The following is a 12,555-nucleotide window of genomic DNA, read 5'->3' on the forward strand; positions in this document are numbered from 1 at the left end:
CTGTAGTAGAGTATCCGAAAGGTTCGACCAGCATTGGGAAAAACGGAAATTTTCGTTCGCTAAGTTTCGAGCGGGAGAATTAGCTTTGACCAAAACAGAGCGAGTGAACGATGGTCCCAAGCCTCTTATCCGAGAGTGGACTGACACAGTTCCACTCTGTTGTGATCTCCCCGAGATAACTTTCCTCTCCCTGCCTCCCTCGACAACATTGTTCCAAAAAACTTTTCCAAGGATTAATTTCTTTCCACACGGTTGTTTTAGCTCTCTATTTTCAAACACTCAAAAGCAAGAGTTGCCGTTCTACTGAAACAACATAAATAAGTGCGTACTACAGTCTACACTGCCCCTCATGATTGGTCAACGTATTAAACAAAATTTGACCAATTTATAAAAAAATGAAACTGCTGCTAGTTTTCAAGCATAGTGCATTCCTACACAGCAACTATGGGTCAAAACACACATTTGAATTCTCATTTGCAGCCCATATTTGGTTTCGCGACGTCATTTGAATTCTTATTCGCAGCCCTTATTTGGTTTCGTGGCGTTACGCGCTCTCTACTTCCTCTTCGGGAGAGGACTAAACAACGGCTGCGTTGGACACTAGATTGCATGCAGTATGGTTTGCTTTCCAGTCCCTCTCACATCAGAAGGACCCCATGCAATAAAATGCTGTTTCACTAGTATGAATAACTGAACAAGTAAATATTTCCTGTGAAAGAATCGACTGTAAAAGTTAGGGCTAAGCTACTGATATGACGACGAGAATTTGCTGTGACAAGAGTTATTGCACACGGGGGCAACTTTTAGTTGTTGCAAGCTGCACAGCTAACCTAAAGAGAAACAATATTGTACCACACTGTGTTCACGCGAGTAAGCTTTAGACTTGGATATAAGTGGCTAAGAAAGTTCCTCCTTAGAATCTACAACGACGTAAAAGAAAAGCTCTTCCGAACTGTCTCTATCTCAAAGTTTAAAAGGTGTACGAGCCTCGGTGAGATCGACCGTCTACGAAAACAGCCGTTTTAAGATAGATACGTACGAATCCTTTCTTGTATCGGTCTACGGCACATAGGACAGACGTCCATGCCACGTGCACAATCAGGACAGCAGCTCAAATGGCCGCAGGGCAAGAAAACCATTCCCACTTCAGCGTCCATGCAGATCTTGCACGTGCGCTCTTCTTGCATTCGCTCCAGTTTCTCCTCAAGGGACTCTTCGGTTTCCGATGATCTTGATGCAGGCGCACTAAGGGTTCTTCGTAGACTGTCCCTGCGAGGGACTGGAGTAGTGGGAGACGTAACAGCACTCAAACAGTTTCTCTCTCGGAGACCTTCATCCTCTCGAGGGCTGGGTTCTCTCTCGGGAATGTCGAGATGGGGACGAGGAGGCCGCTCTTCACCTTCTTGTGGCGTGGGCTGCGCACAGGATCCAAAGGTGGGTACTCCTGTGTGCTGCCTCTCTAGTAGAGCTGAGACGAGCTCAGGAAACGTGTTGAAATTGGATCCTGTGGATTCAAGTTTAGCGGCAACTGCCTCTTGTATGTCGTGTTGGGTGAAACCCATCTCTCCCAATTTCTCCATGTCAAGTTCCATGGCAGTGCTACCTCTAGGAGAACAAGACCGTGGTTCCTGCTTTGTTTCGTTTGGTGTGCTTGAACTTGATCCTCCAGTTAGCCGGGTCTGACTCTCGCTGGCTACATGACTTTCATGCGATGAAGCTGTGAATGGTTGAGTTTGCCACTGTGTATAATGCTGTTCCGTTGAAGGATTCCACCCATTGGCTGAACTAGGCATGGTGCGTGCTGGGTATTGCTCAGAGGTGCTCCAAGTTCCGGGAAGAGGCGGGGTGTTGCCACCTCTTATCGGCGAGTGTACATCTTGTCCGCTCAGACTCTTTACAGGACGCCAACCCTGAAGTTCATTTTGCACCGGAGAAACACGCTGTACGGCATGTTCGGCTGGCGTGCTTGGAGTAGGTACATGAGGACGTCCTCTAAAGTGCTCTAGTACTAAAGGACACTGCGTAGACCACTTCTGATGCTCCCCCCAAGGAGTGTCACTGGGTTCCCAGTTGTGCAGCATGATACCGCATTTATAGCACTTGACGGAATCGCCAGTACCCAAGTAATAGAACCCGGCAGCCGAAAGATCCCACGGACGAATATGGTGATCATGCGGCCAATCCACAAATGTCGTTAGACGATGATGCTCGTTGGGTAAGTCAGATGGTGACGCAACATGTCGAGCATCTTCCTGTCTTACCAACGGCCGCTGTTCAGTCTGGAGGCTTGGGTCTTTGACTGGAAAAGCTGGATGATACCCTTGGGATTGCCTTCTTGGGCCAGAGGCATTGCGAACCGGCTGCCAACTATTTCTATCTTGAGGTGGTTGAGTAGGTCTAGTCTCGACAACATCCTTATCGGATTTGCTTCCAGTATGAGGATGAGGTTCGCCCTCGTTTGATACCTTCCTCTCTGGCATGTACAGCTGTTTTGGTGCTCTTGTATCGCGCGAAGGATCCCTGCCATATTCCATTTTGTCGCCTTCCCATTCCAGTTGCACCATATACTTTTCACTTGCGCTTCCTTTATGGAACATCGCCGTACTTTCATTCGTTACACTTTCTGAACGCTGATAACCTGGAAACGTGCCAGCATGGCTCGGTGGATGAGATTTGATGGATTGTTCAAACTGGTTCATGCCTGATCTCTGATCCTCTGAAATGTACCGGTAAGGGTCTCTGGAAAAAGGATGCGAACCTGTGAAGCTTGTCTCCGTTGGGGGTGGCACTCGGCCTGATTGTTGAAGCCCTGGGTATACTTGTCTTAAATCTCTCTCAGTCCTAATTTGCGGGGGGAAGCCATGCCCTCCACTTTGTATGTTAAGTTTGTCCTCTGGGTTAAGCTGATGGACTGCCGATCCAACTATGTGAATCTGGTTGGCTCCCTGTCTCACCACAACATGCCGATTTCTTTCTGTTCCGTTTAACTCGTGTTCTGGGCGGCGTTGAAAGTCAACAGGTGTAGGATCTTTTCCGAGAAACTCTTGTGGTCTTCTTCCGGGATCGTAATAACCCTGCGGGAAACCGGTTCGAGTATCCGTGGGGTAATGCTGCTCGTGAGTATCATACATACCCCCGTAGGTAATATACTGTGGCCTTTCTGGATATATCAACCTTTCACGATTTACTGGGGGATCTCTTTCCGTAAGGTACACGCGACCTCCATATCTTACGTGCGTTGCTGTTGGAAACGGAGGATGGCCTGGCTCTTGAACACCAATTGAAGCTTCTACAGGGTTACAGGTCACTACGTAACCGTTCGCATTTTCGTGTTCCATGATAAAAGGACAAGCAGGTCGAATTCGTTTGTGTTCCATCCACGGATCATCTCCTACGTTCCACTGCCGTAAGTGCAAATTGCACCTGAAACACGCAACTCGATCGTCTAAATTAAGACTGTAGAACCCAGCTGCGGCCAAATCGGCGGGATTTACAGGGCTGCTGGATGGCCATCGTAGAAAGGTCTCTAATCTCTTTTGATAGCTGTTTAATTCCAGTTCTTGATTAAGCATATCAGACTTGTTGGCATTGATTACGTGATGCGAATACTGATCAAAGCCATTAAAGCTGTTACCTCGATCACTGAATTCAGATGAAGTGCAAGACATTTGTGAGTTCATGCTTTCCGCTTCCATTGACGGCAAGTCTTGAGTCTCATCTCGCCTCTGCATATTTCCTAAAGACAGAAATTCTCTCTCGTGGCGAACAGTCTTTGTAGATCAATAGTATCAGATGTAAATAGTACTCGAGGAAAGTCGCTTCTATTGGATTGACTTCCCGTCTTGCCGATTGATGATGGTAGAAAGTTGCTATTGTATTTCAACGCTTTTTTGAAGAAGCCTTAGAACCTTCCCACGTATCGAACGTGAAGCAAACACTGCCACAAGGTCCCTTCTGATTTCTATTTAGCTGAAAGCAGGCTGAGAGTAAGGTAAAAGGCAACAAAGAGGTATCACGATGCTATTTTCGTCGACTTCCGCTCTTATCTAAGAAATCTGCATGTTTTCATAAAAACCTTATTTTGTACGCATGCTTGGTGATTTAGGTAACCGTTTATTTTTGCGGGCTCTAGAAGTATTGGGGAGGCCTGGTTGCAAATACATTGCTTTGAAATGGCGTCCGAGGAGAAGAAATCTGAAGAAGAGAAGTTGGTTAAAACTTCAGAGAATAATGACACCAAGAAACACCGGGGAATTCCAGAGGCACTCTTTCTTGTGAGAATTTTTCCCCTTGCAATCATGTCCTCCATATTTGATGATAGAGTGTGTTGCATGTACCGGGAAATTCCCTCCATTAGCGCACAGTTTGGTAGGGAATTTTCGTCTCTACCAATCTCCAAACAAACAAAACTAAACCAGTTCTTATTCTTGGGATGTAGGAGGATGTAGACGATTTCATGAAAAAGAGCGGAAAGGAAACTGCAGAGACTGTTCTTAAAGATTTAGATGAGCAACACCAGAAGTATAAATTTATGGAACTGAATTTGTTGGCGAGAAAGAAAAGGTATAAATACTTGACTTTGAACATTTTTTAATTCCACGGTAGATTTAAAATTTCCCTTTGGGTTACTTCCTAGGTATTCCAACCTTTTTTACTTTTGGTTGCGGAAATTCCCATCCTTCAGGGCCTAAGCAGTGTTCTAAACCCCCCCCCACTCAAGGGCATATTGAGAAATTTGATAGGTCTTCACAATTTTGTCTGTTATTCCTGAAAAAGAAGGAAACTGTATATTTAACCTTTCCAACAAATGGCACTTCCATGCACTTTTGGCTACATAAGTCATCATGCATCTTAATTTCCACCACCGAGTTTGACTATCAATGTTTAAGAAGTTATAACTTGAGAATCAAGGAATTTGTTTAAGTACTCACACCCCCTCCCACATGCTGTAAAATCCTACACCCCAGGGAGGGTGATTCCATAACTTGATTAATATGTAAAGGGTTTGTGGTAAGGAAGGTGAGGGAGGTATGTGGGAACTTGACTCCATGATATTTTAAGAAAATTAGGTTTGTTATTTTGGGAGGTAGTTGGTTGTGGTTTGTCAAATTATGCCAAGTGTTATTTTTATCAATAGTATGAGGTTGAATTGTAGGTTAATGCTTTGTATACTATTACTCTAAAGGGAAACAAAAAGTTGTTCATGTTGGTGAGGGTACGAGTTATCTGGAATTTCAATTATTCTGTTAACAATTTATAAGGAATCATGTTTTTGCCATTTGTATATTCATTTTGTATTATAAGAGCTTTTTTTATCAGAATGTTTAGTTTGGGAAGTTTAGCTAAATGTATTAAGTCATTATAAATGTTATCAATTGCTAAGTAAGGTTGGAATAGGTCAATCAGTTATGTTGTGACACTTTGATGTTTATTGAACAATGTTTTTGTTTGAGTTATCAGGGTTAATTTGATTTGAAAAAAGTTGGATTTAATTGAGTTACCGGGGAGTTTGAGTTAGCTGATACTAAATGACTGGAAACATGGGGTTAAATCCAAGGGAAATTGGATCTTGTCAGCAAGAGGCTTGAGTTAACTGGGTTTGAGTCTGTGGGTCTCTATATGGTGAGCAGCTGAAGGGAGTCTTGTACTAAGAGAAAAGGCAGACCTGACTATTAGTTGCTATTTGGAAAATGAGTACATTTTTCTTCTCTGATAGAGAAGATGATAGAACATTTCATGATAGATAATGTCTTACATTTGCCCTTTACCCCTAAGTGGCATGTAGGGCAGTAACATGTTCCCTCCACATCCGCCAGTCTTTTGGCTTGAGCTTGATGCTCAACAATGTTTATTTTTATCAGTTAACTCTTCCACCCACCAGTTTCCCAACTGATAACTGGAAACACCTGCTTATAAGCTGCACTTTTTCATTCCAAAATTTTTGTGACAAATCAAGTGTGGAGCTTATCTACAAAAACATAATTATGGAAAGCATGCCTTAAATTTGCATAAATTAATGCTATTCACCAAAAATTGATATGTGTCCGAGGCAAACTAATAATAACTTCATAATAATATATATATACATATATATATATATGTGTGTGTGTCTGTTATTAACCAAGTGTGAGGTCAAGATAGCTGGAAATTCGCTGGGTTCTTTTTTTGCATTTTTTGGAAGTCAAGGAGTCATTTCTGTTTTCTTTGTTTTGACTATCTTCTTCCACTTTTTGCGTTTCTATTGCCAAAATTGTCCAAGAATTATGAACATAGTCCAATTCTGTATTTTTATGTGCTGGATCAATGTGGGCAATCCTGAGTAGGCAAAATGGGCCCATCTTGCCTACTCAGGTAGCCAATCAGAACACAGAATACGCTTCATCTTGCCCATGGGCACTGCGAACAATGCAATAAATCAGGTTACATGTTGGTCATTGCTTTTGCAAGTTGGTGGCTCCCTCATTGGTTTATTAGCACAAGTTTACTACTATTTCTTGCTTTTAAGTGGTGTTGAACCTTTTCATTAAATAACCAGTGTAAAGTCACTCCCATGAACAGCTTATCATCACTTGCAAGAAATCTCCATTCCACCATAAACCTGTTTACTGTGTCCTTAATGGTGATATTTTTGTTAGGAAGTAAATGTCTTTTTGCATTAATACACCTTGCTGTGTATTGTACTGTAATGAAAATTATTGCTTCAAAAGCTTCTTGTATGTGTTAACCAATTATTATTATTTTTTTTTTTTAGCGTGGGGGCTTGTAACTGGGTTGGGTTTCAAATTTGTCTTCTTTTAGGGGATAGGGTAAGGTAATTTACCTACTAGGGAACAACCTTGTCCTATTGTAAATGTACCTGCCTTTGGCAAATTTTTAAATAAAATAAAATAACAATGAAAATTGTGTCCAGTACCCCTTCCTCTGATTAAATGCCTGGCTACTAAACTATGAATAACCCAAACCCAGGTATGAACAAACTGAAGATTTCAGTAGTTGTGCATAAAATTCTGTTGAAAATCTGATAGGGATGAAAAAAATACTGGTTAAACAATACCAGAGTAAAGTCAAACATACTTCTAAGCTGTTAGATATGATTTTCATACTATATCAGCTAAAATTATATCTGTTGGTGTTTACAGTAAACCTAACATCTTCAATACTTAAATTTGTCATGATCTTGGTGCTGAGAATTTGTTTTTCAATTTAGCAGTATCCGCTAGATTATATTTAACTTTATTATTCTTTTGAGCAACAAACTTTTAAACCCAGCAGAGTTTTTTTGTTAGTCACATAGAACAATTTTATTGTTTCCTTTTTTGTTGTTTTGTCTTCCATGCATGTGATTGATACAAAGCTCAGATAAAGCTGTAGGAAGTATTTACAAAAACCAGTAGCCCAAATTATAGAAAGTCAACCAATAGAGGAATAACAAATCCCTTATTCTATGGCTTAACATACGATATCAGAAGACATTTTGTTCATATTTTGTGTGTTGCTTCATAGTTCTCTCAGCCCAGTGGGTGCTCAAACAATTAAGGTTGGCACACACGAGGGGACTAGTCCCTGCAACTAGTCCCAGCGACCAGTTTCATGCGACTAGTCCCTTTGTGTGAACTACACATTTCTTTGTCACAGGGACCAAAATTTGGTCCCTGCAACTGGTCGCAGGGACTTGTTGCATGAAACAAATGTTTGTCCCTTCGTGTGAACTGTTTGTGCGACCAGTCCCTGCGACTAAACGGTAAATAAGCCAATCACGGGTCAGTATGATTTGTAAAAATTGCAGTTTCAATTAATTTTCCCTGAATTTTTTATTTCTACAACTGAAGAATAAAAAACTATTTCTAGTTTTGTAAACATATACAGATGTCTTGGAGCCGTTTTGATGGAATTTTTACCCTATTTGACTCTGTGTCTGTTAAAAGTAATAATAATAAAAAAAAAACAAAAATGGAACAGGTTTAAACAAGCGAATTCTTAGAGTTATCTTGCAGGATTATAATTCTCCCTATGACTCTCTACTTAGCAAAGTTAACTCCAAATCTCGGTATAAAAGATGCCTTCAGACTTTCTTAATTATATTGTACAAGAGCTTGTTTTTTAACTGCTCTCCAGGCTATCTAAGGAATATGTTTAGTTTCCGGTCTGTATCCTATAATCTACGCAGAAATTATATTTTGTCTCTACCGTCTACAAAAACTACTACTTATGGTCTTCACTCCTTTTCATATATGGCATCAAAACTATGGAACTCTCTTCCGGACTCTTTTAGAACGTCTGACTTTTCTGATTTCAAGTGCAAGATTCTACAGTATGACTCTTTCTCATAGTTAAATTTCAGAATGTTACAATTTTACATTTTACATTTTAGTAGTATTTAGAATTATACTTGTAACTCGAAGATACTAGCTTATCCTTTAGCTACTCCAAATTTGAGATTGAATAAAGTATATGTATGTTTGTATGTAAAAGCATGAATTATCCGACTGAATAAGTGTAGTTCATTTGCGTTGATGGTTAATAGTGCTACAATGAAAAGTTACCAAATTTTCATTGTTTTCGTGTAACACCCCAGACTAAGAAACATCTTTTGCCTCTTAATTTTCCTATGTTCTTGTGCAATTGAGTGCCCTTGTGTGAATGCCTTAAGGGACTAGTCCCTGCTACCGGTCCCCTCGTGTAAACCCTTCAAAGACTTCTCGCCGGGACTAGTCGCACGGACTAGTCGCAGGGACTAGTCCCATCGTGTGTGTGCCGACCTTTACAAAGCAACTTATTCTCTTTAACTGTCTGGTTAATTATGTATTGATATCGTAAGGGTAGTTAACTTGTTGGATTCTTTGATGGTAAAAGGGTTATGGGCAACTCTACAACAGGAGCCCAAGATGTGTGAAAGAAGAAGTTACATTATCATTTACAGCATTGGGATATCTTGTAAATTGCAGATTACAATCCCAAGTTCCAGATTTAAATTCAAGTCTGGAGATGGTCAAATTATTAACATCGAAAAAGGTATTTTAGTAAACTGCGATTAAATCAAGTTAACTCAGTAAAGCAGGTTAAGCATTGGAAAGCAAGTAACAAGAATTTTTTTAAATTTTGTTTACAGTGTAATTCTTCCAGCTTTTCACATTAATTTCCGTGATTCATATTTTCATGGCTTGGCAGTTTGCATTGATGGTGAAGCTTTTTAACAAGTAGACATGGTAACATGCAGACAGATTGCTATGCCATGTAGCAACATCATATGTGATATTTGAATCCCTTGAGGACAACATTCAAAGTTTAGAATCATAATTAATTGTAATAGAGGGGCATTCCAATCATGTTCATTTGTTTCTGAAGTTGATGTTGTGATTTTAATTCAAAGGATAGTTCCAAGCCCCTTCAGAGCAGATTTTTGTTGTCTGATCAGGTTTATTGCACTGCAGAAGTTCCACCAACAGAAAAAGTAATGTTGTGGCTTGGGGTAAGGTGTTATTTGATTTATTTCTTTTGGTTTCATTGGCAATAGGTCCTTGGCTTACAGCCTCAAGCTGTCTTTGTAACTTTTCCCAGGTTAACCGGTAATTTGGCTCTATTTGCAGCTGTTCTTTCTCTTCTCTGTTAGCCTTAAGGTTTTCTATATTAGGGCTTGACAGGTGGTACTGGTCTACACTCTGTCTAGGGTGAGCCCAATCTGTCCTATAGTTCAGGTATACTTGCACCTATTCCATAATTTAATTATCCTGTGATGTGAAAGCAACATATGTGGACCACACCATTACAGTTGACGGGGGTGCACTTTTTTTTGGGTGATTAACCTTATCTCCCACGATATGACAGTCACTGTTAATTCTCCTTTGTAGCTGTTACACATTTCCTTGTAAACTAGTTACAGGAATTTGGTGTTAGATCAAGATGACAACATTTACCTAATAAATATATCTTATTAACCAATTGCCACGGCCGTACTGAGAGAATATCGGCCCGAGCTCTTGACAGTACGGACCGAGCACAGCGAGGTCCGTACAAAAAAGACCGAGGACCAATATTCTTCCAGTACGGTCCCAAGCAAGCTTGGTTAAGAAGAGATTTATTATACGACTGACGTTCAAAGGGATACAAGTGCGGTATCATTCGGGACCATTCGGAACGGTGCCCCATCCAATACTTAGAGAATATTGGACCGGCAATAGAGCATTTTGATTGGTTTATTTTAGTTATTGGCCCTCTGACTGCCCGAGTCATGTAATAATGTTAAGTATTAATTCCCATTACCTGTTGGCTGGGTGATGTATGGAACATTACAGGGAGAACTTACATGTTAATCAGCCCTGGTATTGATGGAGTAATATAGAAATAGTGCAATAATATTGTTACTTGCATTCATTGCACAAGACCTGCTTTTGTCATTGCTTTGACACAAGTCTTGTTGTCTGAGTCATCAGAATAATACCTCAATTCCTGCAACTTAAGTGGTCACACTTACCATTTAGTGATGTCACACATACATTTGTTCAAATTTGCAATCAGCCTAAGCTCTAAATGTCCCATGCAATAATTGTTAGCAATAATGGTACTGTGTCAGTCTCCCTTGATGTTTAATTTATTCATGTCACTAGATTTCCTTGCTTTTGCATGAGATCTAGAAATTAAATTGTAAAACATTTTATACTCTATTCAAGAATGAAGTTGATTGTAGGTCAGAGTGCATCATAAAATATTTAAAGCTTTGTTGATAATTGTTTGGTTAGGCAAACGTTATGTTAGAGTATAGCATTGAGGAAGCTGGAGCTTTGCTGTCAAAAAACCTGAATACTGCAGAGAAAAACTTGAAGGATATTGAAGATGACTTGGGATTTCTGAGAGATCAGTATACTACAACTGAAGTCAGTATCCTTCAAAAAACAATGGCTGTACTACATAATGTAAATGTATGTTTTTATAGTGGTACATTATGTATCAGGTAGGGTATATGTAAGTGTGTAGTTCATTCAAATCTGAACCTCCCATTTTTTTGTGGATAGAGCTTACCTGTTTTAGGGCTTAAACATTATAGAGTTAGCATCCAAACTTGACAAGATCTACACTTTTGAGAGAGACTGGATTTTCAAATTATCATTTTCTTGTGGGGCTGTAACCAGTTGTACTCAAGCGGGGTCCATTAGGTTTCATATTGCACCCAGTGAATGCATGAGTTGCTGAACCAATCAACGAAAGTGCAGAATACAGTGCTGATTTCACTAGAAGAAGTGCAAGTTTTGCAAATGGATAGCAGCAACTGTTTCAACAACATACATGAAGCTTCTATTTTTTAGAAGAGCCCAGTGCTTTGGGCCTTTTTATGTGAATCCTTTAAGCAGGACCTCCTTGGTTTCCAATCTTGTCCCACCAGCTCTCTCATTTGTGGAAAGTCCCATTATTGTTTATATGTTAAATGGCTACCCATCCTGGTTACTTAGATCCCAGCTTGTGAACTGAGATCTGGGATTTTGGGCTGAAGTATTTTCTAGAAAAGCATGCCTGCCATGTTATTCGAATGGAACTTGAGAGGTGATCCCTTGTTCATCTCTATAATCAAGCTGAAATTTCTCGTATGAACAGAAACCAAGGAGAAGTCTCAGTTCATCATTACCTGAGGTGATCTTTCCATAAGAAAAGAAGGCAAAATTTGTCCTCTTACCCTAGCCTGGAGAACAGGCATATTGTTTTGGCATCTGACAAGGCAAATACAAAAGGTGAGTTTTGTGTGAGGAGAAGACTCACACTCTGCATGTGCTGGCTTTCACTTGCTTGAAATGCCGGTGATATGCTACTTTGGCTGGCCTGGCTGTAATGTTTATTTGAGTTCTTGAGTGTGCCAATTGATTTGAATCTTGTCAATGTGAAGTCTTATTCCTTGACCTGTATATAGACATGGCTAGAGTGTACAACTGGGAAGTCAAGAAAAGACAAGCACAAAAAGTTCAGTCAGATAAATAGCCGCATCCTACACAGTTCTTTATTATTATTATTACTATTATTATTATTATTATTATTATTATTATTATTGTCATTTGATATGTTTCTGTATTAATTTTAATTTTTTAAAAATAAATTTGAGGCCACCATCCAGCTTGGTACATTATGCATACCGGTATTTGCTAGAACATGACTATCTCCTTCCCCACCCCTCCTGTGACAAATTCAAGGGAAATCATCCTTTAGTATCATGATGAATAGGTAAAATATTGTCTCTTAGTCAATAACCACATTTCCCCTAGGGCAAAGACCAAGTCACACAGGAATGTCCAATAGTTTTGTATGTAGAGATGTACAATGTATTGTAAAGTCTGTTTTAAGCAGACCTCATATAATGGGCCAATAGCAGAGAGCAAATTAAGTGCTGATTTTGTCTTTCTGTGTTAAATGTATATTAAGTAACCTGCATTTGGCAAACTCTTCCATAATGCAAATATAGACACAAAAATTAAGCCCTTCTGAAACCCAATACCTTTACTTAGAACCTTCAAGTGCTTTTTTAGTTAAGTTTAAAATGTTTTTAGAAAAACTACACACAATTATGATTACATT

General features: G+C 39.8%; 2 protein-coding genes across 2 annotated transcripts; one reads left to right on the forward strand and one right to left on the reverse strand.

Annotated features, from left to right (window-relative positions):
* Positions 1-233: 233 nt before the first annotated feature.
* Positions 234-4,043, reverse strand: LOC111334213 (uncharacterized). Its single transcript, XM_022939911.2, has one exon. The coding sequence runs from the start codon at positions 3,729-3,731 to the stop codon at positions 1,023-1,025; it is 2,709 nt and encodes a 902-aa protein (XP_022795646.1). The 5' UTR covers positions 3,732-4,043; the 3' UTR covers positions 234-1,022.
* Positions 4,044-4,116: 73 nt separating this feature from the next.
* Positions 4,117-12,092, forward strand: LOC111334223 (prefoldin subunit 3). Its single transcript, XM_022939920.2, has 6 exons — positions 4,117-4,274; positions 4,439-4,563; positions 8,946-9,012; positions 9,371-9,469; positions 10,737-10,875; positions 11,897-12,092. The coding sequence occupies exons 1-6, from the start codon at positions 4,173-4,175 to the stop codon at positions 11,962-11,964; spliced, it is 600 nt and encodes a 199-aa protein (XP_022795655.1). The 5' UTR covers positions 4,117-4,172; the 3' UTR covers positions 11,965-12,092.
* Positions 12,093-12,555: the final 463 nt, after the last annotated feature.

Source organism: Stylophora pistillata, chromosome 8 (genome assembly GCF_964205215.1).
Source record: "Stylophora pistillata chromosome 8, jaStyPist1.2, whole genome shotgun sequence".
In the NCBI taxonomy this organism is placed as follows: domain Eukaryota; kingdom Metazoa; phylum Cnidaria; class Anthozoa; order Scleractinia; family Pocilloporidae; genus Stylophora; species Stylophora pistillata.

Excerpts from the sequence above, each read along its gene's own strand:
- LOC111334223 (XM_022939920.2), top strand. The coding sequence starts at position 4,173 with ATGGCGTCCGAGGAGAAGAAATCTGAAGAAGAGAAGTTGGTTAAAACT. Across the intron at positions 4,275-4,438 it reads TTCCAGAGGCACTCTTTCTT|GAGGATGTAGACGATTTCAT; the intron begins GTGAGAATTTTT and ends CTTGGGATGTAG. Across the intron at positions 4,564-8,945 it reads TTGTTGGCGAGAAAGAAAAG|ATTACAATCCCAAGTTCCAG; the intron begins GTATAAATACTT and ends TGTAAATTGCAG.
- LOC111334213 (XM_022939911.2), bottom strand. The coding sequence starts at position 3,731 with ATGCAGAGGCGAGATGAGACTCAAGACTTGCCGTCAATGGAAGCGGAA.